Source organism: Drechmeria coniospora, chromosome 02 (genome assembly GCF_001625195.1).
Source record: "Drechmeria coniospora strain ARSEF 6962 chromosome 02, whole genome shotgun sequence".
Taxonomy (NCBI): domain Eukaryota; kingdom Fungi; phylum Ascomycota; class Sordariomycetes; order Hypocreales; family Ophiocordycipitaceae; genus Drechmeria; species Drechmeria coniospora.
Genome location: NC_054390.1, coordinates 7,542,098 through 7,554,979, shown reverse-complemented (window position 1 = coordinate 7,554,979; position 12,882 = coordinate 7,542,098). Strand labels below are relative to the sequence as shown.

At 58.5% G+C, this 12,882-nt stretch overlaps 7 protein-coding genes across 7 annotated transcripts; 3 read left to right on the top strand and 4 right to left on the bottom strand.

Annotated features, from left to right (window-relative positions):
• Nucleotides 1-269: 269 nt before the first annotated feature.
• On the top strand, nucleotides 270-1,572 carry DCS_05192 (golgi reassembly-stacking protein 2; the record flags this gene model as incomplete). Its single annotated transcript, XM_040802498.1, has 3 exons — nucleotides 270-437; nucleotides 502-585; nucleotides 646-1,572. The coding sequence occupies 3 exons, from the start codon at nucleotides 270-272 to the stop codon at nucleotides 1,570-1,572; spliced, it is 1,179 nt and encodes a 392-aa protein (XP_040657531.1).
• Nucleotides 1,573-1,759: 187 nt separating this feature from the next.
• Nucleotides 1,760-2,384, bottom strand: DCS_05191 (uncharacterized protein; the record flags this gene model as incomplete). The annotated part of the gene is made up of 4 exons (XM_040802497.1): nucleotides 1,760-1,826; nucleotides 1,884-1,947; nucleotides 2,011-2,068; nucleotides 2,124-2,384. 4 exons carry the CDS (start codon nucleotides 2,382-2,384, stop codon nucleotides 1,760-1,762), a joined length of 450 nt encoding a protein of 149 aa, XP_040657530.1.
• Nucleotides 2,385-2,987: 603 nt separating this feature from the next.
• Nucleotides 2,988-3,425, top strand: DCS_05190 (UPF0136 domain protein; the record flags this gene model as incomplete). The annotated part of the gene is made up of 3 exons (XM_040802496.1): nucleotides 2,988-2,990; nucleotides 3,050-3,176; nucleotides 3,232-3,425. 3 exons carry the CDS (start codon nucleotides 2,988-2,990, stop codon nucleotides 3,423-3,425), a joined length of 324 nt encoding a protein of 107 aa, XP_040657529.1.
• A 301-nt stretch (nucleotides 3,426-3,726) lies between these two features.
• Nucleotides 3,727-4,134, bottom strand: DCS_05189 (Cytochrome c oxidase biogenesis protein Cmc1-like protein; the record flags this gene model as incomplete). Its single annotated transcript, XM_040802495.1, has 1 exon — nucleotides 3,727-4,134. One exon carries the CDS (start codon nucleotides 4,132-4,134, stop codon nucleotides 3,727-3,729), a length of 408 nt encoding a protein of 135 aa, XP_040657528.1.
• A 329-nt stretch (nucleotides 4,135-4,463) lies between these two features.
• Nucleotides 4,464-5,099, top strand: DCS_05188 (uncharacterized protein; the record flags this gene model as incomplete). Its single annotated transcript, XM_040802494.1, has 4 exons — nucleotides 4,464-4,509; nucleotides 4,573-4,663; nucleotides 4,813-5,005; nucleotides 5,067-5,099. The coding sequence occupies 4 exons, from the start codon at nucleotides 4,464-4,466 to the stop codon at nucleotides 5,097-5,099; spliced, it is 363 nt and encodes a 120-aa protein (XP_040657527.1).
• Nucleotides 5,100-5,924: 825 nt separating this feature from the next.
• Nucleotides 5,925-6,752, bottom strand: DCS_05187 (uncharacterized protein; the record flags this gene model as incomplete). Its single annotated transcript, XM_040802493.1, has 2 exons — nucleotides 5,925-6,525; nucleotides 6,586-6,752. 2 exons carry the CDS (start codon nucleotides 6,750-6,752, stop codon nucleotides 5,925-5,927), a joined length of 768 nt encoding a protein of 255 aa, XP_040657526.1.
• Nucleotides 6,753-9,000: 2,248 nt separating this feature from the next.
• Nucleotides 9,001-11,770, bottom strand: DCS_05186 (uncharacterized protein; the record flags this gene model as incomplete). Its single annotated transcript, XM_040802492.1, has 2 exons — nucleotides 9,001-11,634; nucleotides 11,696-11,770. The coding sequence occupies 2 exons, from the start codon at nucleotides 11,768-11,770 to the stop codon at nucleotides 9,001-9,003; spliced, it is 2,709 nt and encodes a 902-aa protein (XP_040657525.1).
• Nucleotides 11,771-12,882: the final 1,112 nt, after the last annotated feature.

Sequence of the window (12,882 nt, the reverse complement as noted above, 5' to 3'; positions counted from 1 at the left end):
AAGTACTCCGTAATGTGCAGCACTTGGACTCCGTAGTACTGTAGGTACTTAGTACTGTACGCCAACTACACGCACATGTAAGTACTGTTAATAATACAGCGAGTACTAATGCAGTTGGCCACGCCCACTCCACGATAGCTCGACTCAGCTGAATGACTTCCAGCGGACGTCTGTGTGCTCACTGCCGTCATTCGAGTGCGACCAAGCACGAAAGCCGCGCCAAACACTCTGAATTTCAGTAATTTGGTATCCCACAAGACTCGGCCGCCATGTTTAACGCGCTCAATCGATTCATGTCGCGCCTCGACGGCGGCGACGGCCAGCAACGTCACTCCGAGCAGGGCTCCTTTGGTTTTCAGGTGCTGAGGAACACGAACAATCAGCTCGCCGTCGAGCCGTGGTTCGACTTCATCGTTGGCATCAACGGGAGACCCATTGTACGGCCAGCTCGCTGATGCACCCCCGCGCCACGCATTCCCGTCTGACCGGCCCTCGTCGCAGGACACCCCGAATCCCACGCTCTTTGCCCAGGAGGTTCAAAATTGCGCCGGCGGGAACGTCACGCTAGGTCTATGGAACGCAAAGGTAGACGAGTCGCGGTCAAAGTCATCCGGCACGGACCGCTGCTGACGCTGTTGCCTCCAGGGCCAACGCACGAGAGAGATGCACATCCCCGTCCCCGGCACCGACGCGTCGCTGGGCTTATCACTCCAGTATGCGCCCATCGCGCTCGCCGCCAACATCTGGCACGTCCTCGACGTCGCCCAGAATTCTCCCGCCGACCATGCCGCTCTGCTCCCCTACAGCGACTACATCCTCGGTAGCCCCGAAGGGGCCCTGCACGGCGAGAGCGCCCTCGGAGAGCTTGTCGAGGACTACATCGGACGGCCTCTGCGGCTGTACGTTTTCAACCACGAATACAACGTGACGAGAGAGGTCACCATACAACCTAGTCGTGGCTGGGGCGGCGAGGGGGCTCTCGGCTGCGTCTTGGGGTACGGCGCCCTACACCGACTGCCGGCGCCGCTGAGCGAACCAGTCAGCGCTCCCGGGGAGACCATGTTTGACGGGGATGAAAAGGCAGCGGGACAGGGCGCCTTTGTGCCCGCCGAAATCGTCACCCCACCAGCACTAGGGGGCGAGTATCTCGTTCCGGCCCAGATGGTCGGGTCAGCGGCCATTGGCGCCCCGCCAAGAACGGGGAAGAAGAAGGAGCGGCATGGCCATGGCACCAACCAGTTGATGGACGACTACTTCAAGGAAGAGGAGCAGAAGAGCCGCGAGGCGGACCATGTTCCCACGTCAAAAGGATCAGGGCTGCCTCCACCACCCAAGGCTGCCGGCCCCCCCCCCAAAGCGGAGGCCGAATCGGGGGCGGAGGTGATGGCGCAGGCGCAAGAGAAAGCTCCGGAGCAGGCACAGGAGCAGGCACAGGAGCAGGCACAGGAGCAGACACAGGAGCAGACACAGGAACAGGCACCGGAGCAGGCACAGGCGCAGGTACAGGCACAGGCACAGGAAGTGGAGCAGGTACCGGCGCAGGAGCCGCCGCAGGCGGGAGCCGGCGAGTGAAGGAACCTGGCGAGTGAGGGAACAGCCATCACTTGAGAAAACGCAGGCAGGATCCCACTCAACACAACGTGAATTTTGCGCTTCTCTTGTCAGACATTTTACCAGACGTTCCGACTCCGCTAGATATGGTACACTTTTCTATCCCGCGTGGGACACCTGCTCCTTCCGTTGGCCCAGGCTGGGCCGTTCAGTTGATGAAGTTGACGCAGAAGAATTGCAGGATGAGACTGCAAACGACAAAGTCGGCAAAGGCCCTGGGTCATGTCAGTCGGCACCTTTCCGGCGGGTGAACGTGTCATGAGTCCGCTTACCTTTCGGGGGACACTGCTGGGAAGTCGCTCTTGTTCGATGCGGTCGTCTGAATTCTCAGCGACACTGGAAGAGAATGAGCGTCAACGGAGGCAAGTGGCCAGTTGGGGCGGCACAGGGACGACGTACCTGTCAAGACAAACTGTCCGACCGTGGCGCAGAAGCCAGCAAGAAAAGCATTAAAGGGCTGCGTGTCATGTTAGCAGTGCCGGCGCTGCATCTCTTGGCCTTTGCATGCGTACGTAGTTGCCGGCCACAACGCAGTAGATGAACTGCAGAGCGCCGACGACGGCGAGGAAAAGGAGGAAAGCATCGATGAGCTTGATCCGCTGGGGGGTTTGCTTCAAATAATGCTGGCAGAAGTTGTGGAGGATGTCGTCCCACGTGGTCGCAGCTTTCACCGACGCAGCGGGAGCGGAGCCACTGGTGGTGGTGGTGGTGCTAGCATTCGTGGTAGAAGCTGCCGAGGGCGTCGACTCGCGGGCGTTCTTCTTTGGTGCCATTCTGGGTCAGTTGCGATGGTTGCCGACAAAGGTGCATGCGTATGCGAAGTCGTGACGGACCTTGGTCGAGATGCCAGGAACGGCCACGGATGGGTTGGGAGGTGGTGTAGCTTGTGATTGGTTAAAGACATTGGATGTACAGGTGTACTGTACGTACGGCATCCTGTACTCGCAAGTACCGCTAAGACTCCAAGTACAAGCAGGTACCTACTTAGTAAGTAAGTACTTGCTATTTGCACTGTACCTGTAGTATGGAGTAATTACTTGTACGGTGCACTGTACTTACGGAGTAGAGTACAAGTACTTGTACATGGACAGCAACACTGGTGCGCATGCATTTCGTACGCTACAGTTACACATCATGTACCCTTTCCGTGGTGTGAGGCTGCGCGTGACCCACTTCACTTTGTCAATTATTCCGAGGCACCAGGCACCTAAAGCTTCCCCAGCCCCTCCTCCTACGATGATGATGCGTAGTTGTTCAAGAAACCACGAGTATCCCCTTCTCATCAAACCCGTGTAGATATACGTTCGTATTTATTCCCATAAAATCAAGCTACGTGCGCGACATAAAAATACCTCGAGACTTTCTCATTCACCACCATGGTATGTGAATGCCGTCTCCTTTCGCTCGAGGCTCGTAGCTGACACGACAGCAAACATAGTCGTCGCAACATCTCGAGATATCGTCCTTTATCCTCGCCGCCCTCACTGCCAGCGGCGGCATCATGGGCTACGTCAGGACAAAATCCGTTCCCTCTCTCGTCGCTGGCTCGGCCGTCGGTGTGCTCTGTACGTGCCCTCCGGGCGAAACGGACGAGAGACCGAAGCTGACAGGTTGGAACAGACGGCCTGGGCGGCTATCGGCTGCATAACCGTGAGCCGTACGGTACCGAAATGAGCTTGCTCGCCTCCATCATCCTTGGTGGCTCCGCCATCCCCCGAGCCATTCGGCTCCGAAAGCCCGTCCCGGTTCTGCTCAGCGTCCTGTCTGCCTTTGGAATGTTCACGTTTGGCAATGCCTATCGCAAGACGATGTAACGATCGGCTACCTCGAGTGGCATGCTGCCATCTGATGGGGATCATGTACATTTTTTTTTTTTGGAATGGCGATTCTTGTAGCACAGTGTACTGTAGTCACCTATGCCGCCGGCGTCGTTGCGAGAGGACGAGTGTTTGTAGTCGTACGTGGTCATGGCAAAAGCAGACCGTCTCTCATATTCCCTCCAACGCCAGCCACGCTTGATTCAATATGGTACAGCTTCCGTTTTCCTCGGAGAAATTTTGGTGGAATGACAAACGAGAGAGAGTTGAAAGCGCGTGTTCGGTGCCGTTGACCAGCTCACAATCCCAAATCTTTCTGCTCTGCCTTGATCCGATCGCGCTTCGCTTTGGCCGTGGCCCGGTTCTCGGCCTGTATTTTTGCTCGCTCCTCTCGCAGACACTGGTTCACCTTGTCTTTGACGCCATTGCAGCCGCCGATGGCCTTGTGCATGAACCCTTTGGCATGGCACTCCTCGAGGACGGCGATGATGTCTTCGCACGCTGCGTCGCGGCCAGTTAGTCGAGGGGCTGGGAATGGAGAATCGCGTAGGACGCCATACCAAGAGCGTTCTTCGTGTGCAGATGGGGATGCATTTTCTTGCCTGAGAATGAAGTAGAGGACGAATGCGAAATGCGAGGTCCCTGCCTGACGGAGAAAAGTGCGACTCGTGTCGTCACGGCGATGCACCACTGAATGCTTGCCCATGCACTGGCTCGGCTAGGACAGTACAGGCAAGAGGGTGATAGTGAGTATCAATCGCGCTAAGCCATTACTGCCATATTGATGAAGGTGTCTGTTAGTGCAAGAGGTATTGATTAACAGCGTGCCGTGGCGCAGCTGGAGGTGGCGATCCGACCCCACCAGCTGGATAAGGGTCGCTCTCAATGCTGGAGACGCCAATCGCTATCGTGCTCCGCCAAACCGTTCCGTCGACCGTCATCAGCAAAGCTAGACCAACCATCCCTCATTGCCAACGGCGGCAAGACTTTCCAGGCCATCACCATCGCCTCTGGGAAGGCGGATTTTTCTACACAATGTCGGCACAGAAGCAGCAGCAAGTTCCTGCGAAGAAGCAGCAGGGTGCGTTCAACCTATGGCGCGCAGGAGCCGTAGCGAGGACTCATGTTGGCTGACTCCCGGCAGACCTTCAAGCGACCTACTCCAACTACAAGAACACGCTGCAGCAAGTGGCGCAGAAAATCGGCGACATTGAGCAGGAGGCTGAAGAACACAAGTTTGTTTTCCCAGTGCCCCCTCCCCGGCCCCGAGGGTGCGCGGCAACGATGGCCGGCCTTTGTGGGATGGTGCTCCCCGTCGGCCATGCCACCGTCACCGCCCTCTTCAAAAATACAAAGGATGTTGCTAATTTACGGCGTTCACCAGGCTTGTTCTAGAAACGTTGGAGCCTCTCTCGGAGGATCGCAAGTGCTTTCGATTAATCAACGGCGTCTTGGTCGAGAGGACGGTCAAGGATGTGGTGCCCGCGCTCCGGACGAACCAAGAGGGGCTCAGAAAGGTACTCGACGACCTTGTGAAGCAGTACAAAGCGAAACAGGACGAGTTGGATAAGTGGAAGGTTTGTCCCCTCGGTCGTGCGTATTGTTTGCATCCTGACTGCGACTGACCACGACGTTTAGGCAAAGAACAATGTGCAGGTAGTGCAACAATGAAATGGAATTGTATCGCATCATCGAGCATCATATTCCGGGAGCAATGGTGCCCGAAGCGCTTGGCTCGTGATGGAGGAACAAATCGCAGGCCTGCTGCACACTGGTGATATGGCACGATGCCAAGCGAAGAACAATGGGACAACTCATGCCGTCTTGCACGATGCGAGCTCGAGAAAAAGCTGAGCCGGGACAGGCAGCTTTTAGCGAGGATGAAGGCGTGCGTCGCGCGTGACCAAGGAAACAGCGGTCACAGCAACGGGGCCGGGGCGAATGCTGATTTGGCCGTGCCATGACGCACGATGCGCTGGCCTGCTACTTGGGCGGATTCACGAATCTTTGACATGGACATGACGTACACGCCGACTCACAGCAGCAAGACAAGATGGATGAAAAGAATTGAAATAGAATTTTGTCATGACTCATCATTTTTGGATATCCCTACACTCCTAACTAGTGGCATACAATACGGGAAGGGTTGTTCATAAAATTCGCTTCGTGAGCCGAGCGATGGACGGCATCGAGCGTATTCGAGCACAAGCCGGGCCGGGAACTGGACTGACAACAGGGCGAGCGACGACTCTGCAGCCCGAAATGTCCGTCGCCGTCACAGGCCTTTTCCGGCATTGGCGGGAGTGACGGTCCAGCAGCAAGGACCGCCAGGCAATCGACGACATCTGCGTGGGCCATCGACGCATGCTGGGGTATCGGTCACGAGTTGATTAGGCGATTGCTCATCACTCGCATGCAGCGCAACCGGACAGACGGAGAGCGGGGAAGGAGGACAGGGATAGATCAGGGATGGCTCAGGGTGAACTGTCGGCCGCGTCAGGTCATGAAGACGGCGGCGACGACGGCAGCGACGGCGGGCCAGTAGCCGGCGGCGTGGGCTATGGATGTGATGGAGCTCGCGGCGGAGACCTTTGTGTTTTGGGCGTTCTGTGCGCTCTGCGTCGGGGTTTCCTGGGCGGCCGTGGTGCCGTTGGCCAGGGTGCCGTTGATGAGGATCGTCTTGCTGCCGTTGTATTCGCCCATGTCGACGACGCTCTTGTTGAGGGCGGCGTAGGAGCCGTTGCCGAGGAGGTCGTCGTAGTAGGCGGTGTTGTTGTTCTCGTCGCAGCCGCAGGCGGCGAACCTCGCGCAGCCGCAGACGACGTTGGCCGTCTCGTCCTCGCCCGACGACGCGTTGTGGTAGTGATGAACGTGGCTGTAGGGGTAGACCCAGGCGCCGTGGAGCCAGAGGCCGGGCCAGAAGGCGAGGGCGGCGCCGACGAGCATGATGGGGGCGATGCCCAAGGCGCTCCGGCGACCGGAGGCAAAGGGTTTGGTGGCGCCTCCGCTGTAGTAGCGACCGCCGCCGAAGCGGGGGGTCACGCCGGTGCCCGACTTGGAGGTGCCGCCGGTGTTGTAGTTCGGTCGGGTGTTGCGGCTGTGAAGAGCACGACGTTAGCAGGCACGGGAGGATGGGCTGGGCCGGTCGGGGCGTTACTTTGATGATCCGCGACTCCTGCCGCCGCCACCACCTCGGCGCTTGATCCTTTGCAGGTCATCTCGAGCGCTCAGCTCTATCCTCACGCCGTCTCGGGGGGTCTCGAGAGCGATGGCGGAGGCCGTGCTGAGGAGCGAGAGCGAGAGGAGGGCGAGATCGAAGCGCATGGCGGCCGGGTAGCGGTTCGGCGGTGTTTTGCGGTACGTGCAGAGGTGTGCGGGTCAAGATCGACGGCGGTTCGGCACGGCGTCTCGGGATGCGATGCGATGGGGATCGCGGCTGCCGATGAGCGAGATTGGTCTGCGTACGGGAACGGGACGCGTAGCGAAAGGGGAGTCGAAGCGAAAGGGACCGAGGACCGACGGGGGGATTGGAGTCTTATACCATTGTCGAGGCGTTCGTCCCTCACCACTAGCAATTTCCGCTAGCGAGGTGGGAAGGATGGTGGCGCGACCTCGATTGCATTGCCACTGAATCGCGTCGAACTAATCATGCTCAAAATGTTAGTATTCCACTTGGCGTCTGCACGGCAAGGGTCCATCTCCAGCTTCCGCGGAGGCAAACGGTTTGGAGTCATACGCCCATCGTACTCGCACATACGGTAATACACCGTCAACACATGCCTAAGCATCCTCGTCGTCATGTCGTGGCACAGCACCAAGTACGGCATCTCGTAGGCATATATGTGCACATGGTATACTGTAGGTGCCAATGTACGTACTCGTACAATCTCGACGCATCGATCGAAGGGTGACCGCCACGGTCCTTGCGCAGACGACTTGATACTGGCAGCCTTGCGATGCGAGTGCATGTTAGCCTCTAATCATCGCATGTGTACAGTATTACTCCGTACAGCACGAAGCGAGCAGGTGTACTGTACTGTAGGCCCATGCTTATCCAGACTAAGGTTGCGGCATTGGACCTGGCGTCGGTAGCGGGCCAACAACGAATAAGCAAGCAAGCCTTCCAGGATCAAGGCCGAAAAGCTTGTCCAAGACTAGAGCGCGGATAGTGCGAAGACGAATGATGGTGGAATGCACCGCCCAGCCAAACGCACCTTGCTCATTCCTCCCCACCCGGCGGAGGTAGCGCTGAATTTGGGACGCACTCGCGGGATCTACCGACCGTTCGACTGTCGCCTTTTCATCATGTCTGCTTGCTGTTGTGCAGACTTTGGCCAATGATTCGGATGTCGTCGGTGATGAGAATGATGCGTAGGTGTTCTTTGGAGTTTGAACAGGTAATACCTTGGCTGCCTGGCTGCCTGGTTGCCTGCATAGCCGGGGAGCGAGGCTGCAGCCCGTTTCCTGCAAGGGACAGTGTCAACTAGAGCATGCATATGCATACCCCACACGGAGTACAATTGCACCACAGCACAGTTCATGTACTTGACTCCTAGCGAAGTACATGTACGAGTAACCTACAGCACGGTGTCCTCTGGTTCATGTACAAGTACTTCGTATGCAGCGCGGATACCCTGATCTGTACTTGTCCTCCGTACGCCGTACAGTACATGTACTTAGGGGTATGTATGTACTGCTGCAGGTACCTAGTTATTAGTACTCTGATGCAACAGAGGAAAAGGGGGTCCGCCCGGACTGGGGCTACGACGAATCAAGTATCGTGAGATGGGTCAGCGGTGGGTCATCATGGGTACGTGGTAAGAATATAAGTACTTTCCTGCACGGAGTGACTGGGCGGGCAATCCTGCACTGCCACAGCCGAGCGCCTCCACCGACCAGGTATGCTTCACAAGAATGCTCGCCCGAGAGCCGAAACGCCACCCGCGCCACACAGTACAGGGAGTTGGTGTGTACATGTGCAGTACATGCACGCAGTACTATACAGCCTCCGTACCGTATAATACAGTACTTACACCTACACTAAGTACACTACACTACACTACAGTACACACCTACACTAAGTACACTACACATATTCTACAGTACACACCTACACTTCAGGCTACATGTTAATTAATAGTTCGCAGTACTCCGTACTTGTCCTTGCATTGCCCTGAAATCGTACAAACACGACATGGCTCCTCAACGAGCCCTCTGCATGCGAATAGGAGCATGTTTCCCCCTTAAACTCTCCTATTTCTTTGCATGCGAATAAAACTTTACAGGTAGCATGTCCTTAGCTCATCAGCGATACATGAAGGAGCGAAATGTCAGCCCTCATTATATATACCCTTAGTTGGCGATCCAGATCTGATGAAGCAAATTATCCCCTCATGGACCCCGTCGGCATCGTGGCTCAGCCAGCCGCACCGCACTGCGCCGCATGCGAAGAGACATCATGGCGTCATGAAAGAGAAAAATTACCAGCCCAGCCGTCGTTATCGTCGTCGTCGTCGTCGTGAAACTCATCCATCCATCCATCCATCCATCCATCCACCCATGCCCTTCTCCTTCAGTGCAGCCGCTCCGTGACGTAGACCATCGCCGCGAGCCCGGCGCAGCAGTTCGTGCTCATCGCGTGCTTGCACCACGGGCACTTGAACTGGATCGAGATGGACCCCCCGTACCCCATCGTGTCCCTGTGGCTCAGCACCGCCTTCGGATTCGCCATGGCCTCGTAGAGGTTGCTCGGCATGTCGTGGTAGAACTTGCAGCCGCAGCACTCGACGAAGAACTTCGCCACCGGCTCCCGCCCCGCCGCACCGCCGTGCCTAGTCGACGTCGACGACATCGTGATCGTCTCCGTCGACGCCGACGCTTCCGAGCAAACCGTCGATGCCGGACCGTCGCCGGGGAGGATAAAGGACGCCGGAGGACCGAGCCGTTTCTTCGGCGCCCGCGACGGCGGTGCCGCAGGCACGAGCTTCCGCGCTTCCTCGAGATACGTCGCCGACAGGGGTCGCGACGGCGGCCCTGGGGTTCTCGGTCCCGCCGGCACCGCCCGCGACTGGCTCGCCTTCGCCTCCGACGATCGATCCATCTGCGGCAGCCCGCTCCTCTTTCTGATCCGCAGCGGCTTGGGGTTCTGCCCAGCCGTCGACGCCAGCTCGCCACCTCCGTCGAGCGCCTGCCGGCCCGCCGAGGCGCGAGTGAATGTCGCCAGAGCCCGGTCGGCGGCGGCTTGGACCCCGAACGTGTCCGAGTCTTCCGCCGTGCTCTCCGAGAACTTTTCCATCTCCGGGATCGTCTCCGGCATCGCCCTTTCCAGGCTGAAGCTCTTGTCGTTGGCTACCGGGTGCGGTCCCTTTTCCGACTGCGACCGCGACGTCGCCGGCGTGCTCGGCGGCGAGGGCGAGTGGAACTCCTCCGAGCCGGACTCTTCCGACGAGCTCGCCGCCACCTGTCTGAGGTTCCTCACACTTTCGACCTGCCTCGGTGACCTGCTCTGCATCGCATCCATCAATCTCAGAGCCGGTGCCGTGTTGGGCGTGATCAAGTTGCCGCTAGCCTTGGGCGTGAGGGACGCTGTCGACTGCGCGTCCGAGGACGTCGAGACCTGCTTCTCCGCAGCTCGTCTTGGCGAATCCGCGTCCGAGGAACCAGATGCCGGGGAGACGTCGGTCTTTTCGGCGCATCGAAGCTGCCGAGGGGAACCTTGCGGCGAATCTCGCCTGTTCCTCTTCGGGCTGCGTTGGGGGGGCTCCGGCGGAGGCGACGACGGGGCGGTTCTGTACCCATTGGAGGTGACGCTCCGGCTGTCGGCATTGCAAAGCGTCAGGCAGTTACTGCTCACGCCCTCCCCCTCGAGCATCTCCATGGCCTTTTGCATCGGCGGCCGGGCTGGCGGCACCTCGACATGGTTGGCTTGTGTCGCAACCGGCCTGCCCGACACGACCGTCGACCAATTCTGACGCGGAGCAAGGCTGTCCTTGGGAGACGCCGGGATCGTCGCACCGACGGCGTCATTCTGGTGCCTGGTCGCACTCATCTGCGGGTCTCCTCCACCTTCTCCGGCTTCCATCTCCGCACCTCCCTCCTTGACCCTCACCACCTTCGCCATCTCCTCGGACGCTTTCGCGTTCGGCTTCAAACCCACACGAACGCGCCACCTGTCGACCTTGCTCACGTCTGGTATCGCTGGCGCCGTCGGCGGCGTGAGCGACGGATTCTGCTGGCCTTTGCTGCCGTATCTCGTGATGGGGGGGTAATGTCTATCCTTGACCTCTGTTCCGCGGCTCGGAGGCAGCGGGGACGACTTGAGAGGCGCGGACCATCGCCTGCGTGATTGTTCGGTTTGAGCTGCCGCCTGGGTGCTCGCCTCGGCGGTCGACGCCCTGTCGTTGACGGCCATTTCGTTCTCAATATGCCTCTGGAACTCGAGCTTGATGCCGCCGATGAACTCGGGCTCGGCCGAAGGGCCGACCGATGCTCGCCGGCGTTCAAAGGGCGCCCTTATCATCGAGGCAAACGAGCTCGATCGGCTCCGGGATTTTTTCGGCGGCGCCTCGGGTTTGTTGGCGGTGGTGAAGCCGAGAGAACTCGAGGCTCGAGCCTCCTGTCGTCCCCTCGAGCCTGCGGCTGAACGAGGATCCGGCCTGCCGCCGGGAGGCATGCTGCAAGCTTCGGTCGGCTTCGGAGCCGGAGCCGGCTTGGTGAGACGCGACATGCGCTTCTTTGCCCTGTTCTCGGCAGCCTTTGCGACCACCTGCCGCTCCTTCTCTCGCTTCTCCTCCCTCTGCCGCTTCTCCAGCAACTTTCTCTCCTTTTTGCGTCGGCTCTGCGACTCCCAGCTCGGGGAGACGCAAATCGAACGCTGGTCCGCGTCTTTGGCAGGGAACTCGAAGGCGATGAGCTTGGGACTCTGCGTGTCGACCGGACTGGCCACGACGGTGGGAGTATCGTCCATGGAAGGTGCTTCGCGATACTGGTCCACGGCCGATTGGCGTCTGGTTCTGGCAGCGCTCGTGTTGATTGCTAGCGGGATCGTGCGTCTGGCGGCCGCGAATTTCTCGTTGCTGAAGCCTGTTGCCGGATCCGACCTGAACTCGGCGTGGCGAACCTGGATGCTGGAGCGGCCCGAGGCGAGCTTGTGGGGGGTGGAGGGCTTGGGCAAGAGGGACGGTTGGTTGGTGTCCAGCCGATCAAGCTGGCAGCATCTGCTGGTCAGGACGAGCCGAGACCAGTGAAGGGATTGCGGCGAAACCCACCATGTATTGCCGCTCCAGCTCCAGCATTCTCTTGAAGCTGTGGGAGGGAACGAGAGACGGCCTCGTGTTGGCCATGACGACCGGTTACGTGACACAGGGCGCAGCCGGAGGCCCTTTCGAACGCCGTGCCTGACTGATGTAGGTTGGGTACCTTGTGAAACGTTTCGTCGTCTCGTGAGTGCTTGGTTCGTTAATGCTGTGAAGCATAAGCGGCAGCTGCAGACTGGTGAGCGAATGAATCAAGGGCAATTCAGAGTTGAACAGCAAGGGAGCCCGCGCGTACCGGCAACCAGCTTGGATATGCCCAAGAGAATAGATGGAAAGTAACGGAGCCGATGAATGACACAATTCGTGTCGGGAGTCGGGGAGGGGGTGGGAGGGGGGTAAGCCGGTAACGGTAGAGGAGCTGGTTACTACTGCCGGCAAAAGCACCCGTCGACGCCCAATCTCTGCGGCGGTCGGTCAATCGATTCAAGCAAACGCAGGCATCACCGCACGGTTGCGAGAAGGAGGTTGGGGGCCATCCAAGTTAAAAAAGCGAGCGACGAACAACCGAGAGCACTCGCCGAGGGTTCGCCAAGGGATTCCACGGTGGATGAGGGATTCGGGCGTTGCTTCTTTTGTCTGCGGAAGGGTGGGTAAAGATGAACGGGACGACGGGCGATGAATACGAGCAGTGCAGGCGTATACGAAAGAATCGGACCTTGACGGCTGTGCTTTTTGGGCAAAGGCCAGTCGGAATAGGCACGGGTCAGCGGATGATGCATGCAAGTACATGCATGCAAAGTACGGGTACCTGTACAGGCGGGCACCGATGGGGTTTTCGGGTAGCTACAAGTACACCCCTTCCATGCAAGTGCATGTACTTAAAGTACTCCGTAGGTGTACGGAGTAATATTACTTGTATTACTTGCACTTGCTCCTTCAATGTACGGAGTACTGTACGTTAGGTTCCTGCTGGTACATGAGGCTGGGTACTGCTTGTACGGGTACTTACTCGGGTAGGGAGCTAATAGCACGATTCCCAACATGTGGAGACGATGGTACAGGTACTGCACAGTACTCGCAGCGTACGGAGTACCTAGCTACTACTTGGGACAGATTCGGGCACGGTTCGCCATGCTCTCGAATGAACCGGCCACTGTCCAACAGTCCCCTCTTCACTACTCCGTACGGAACACTCCGTT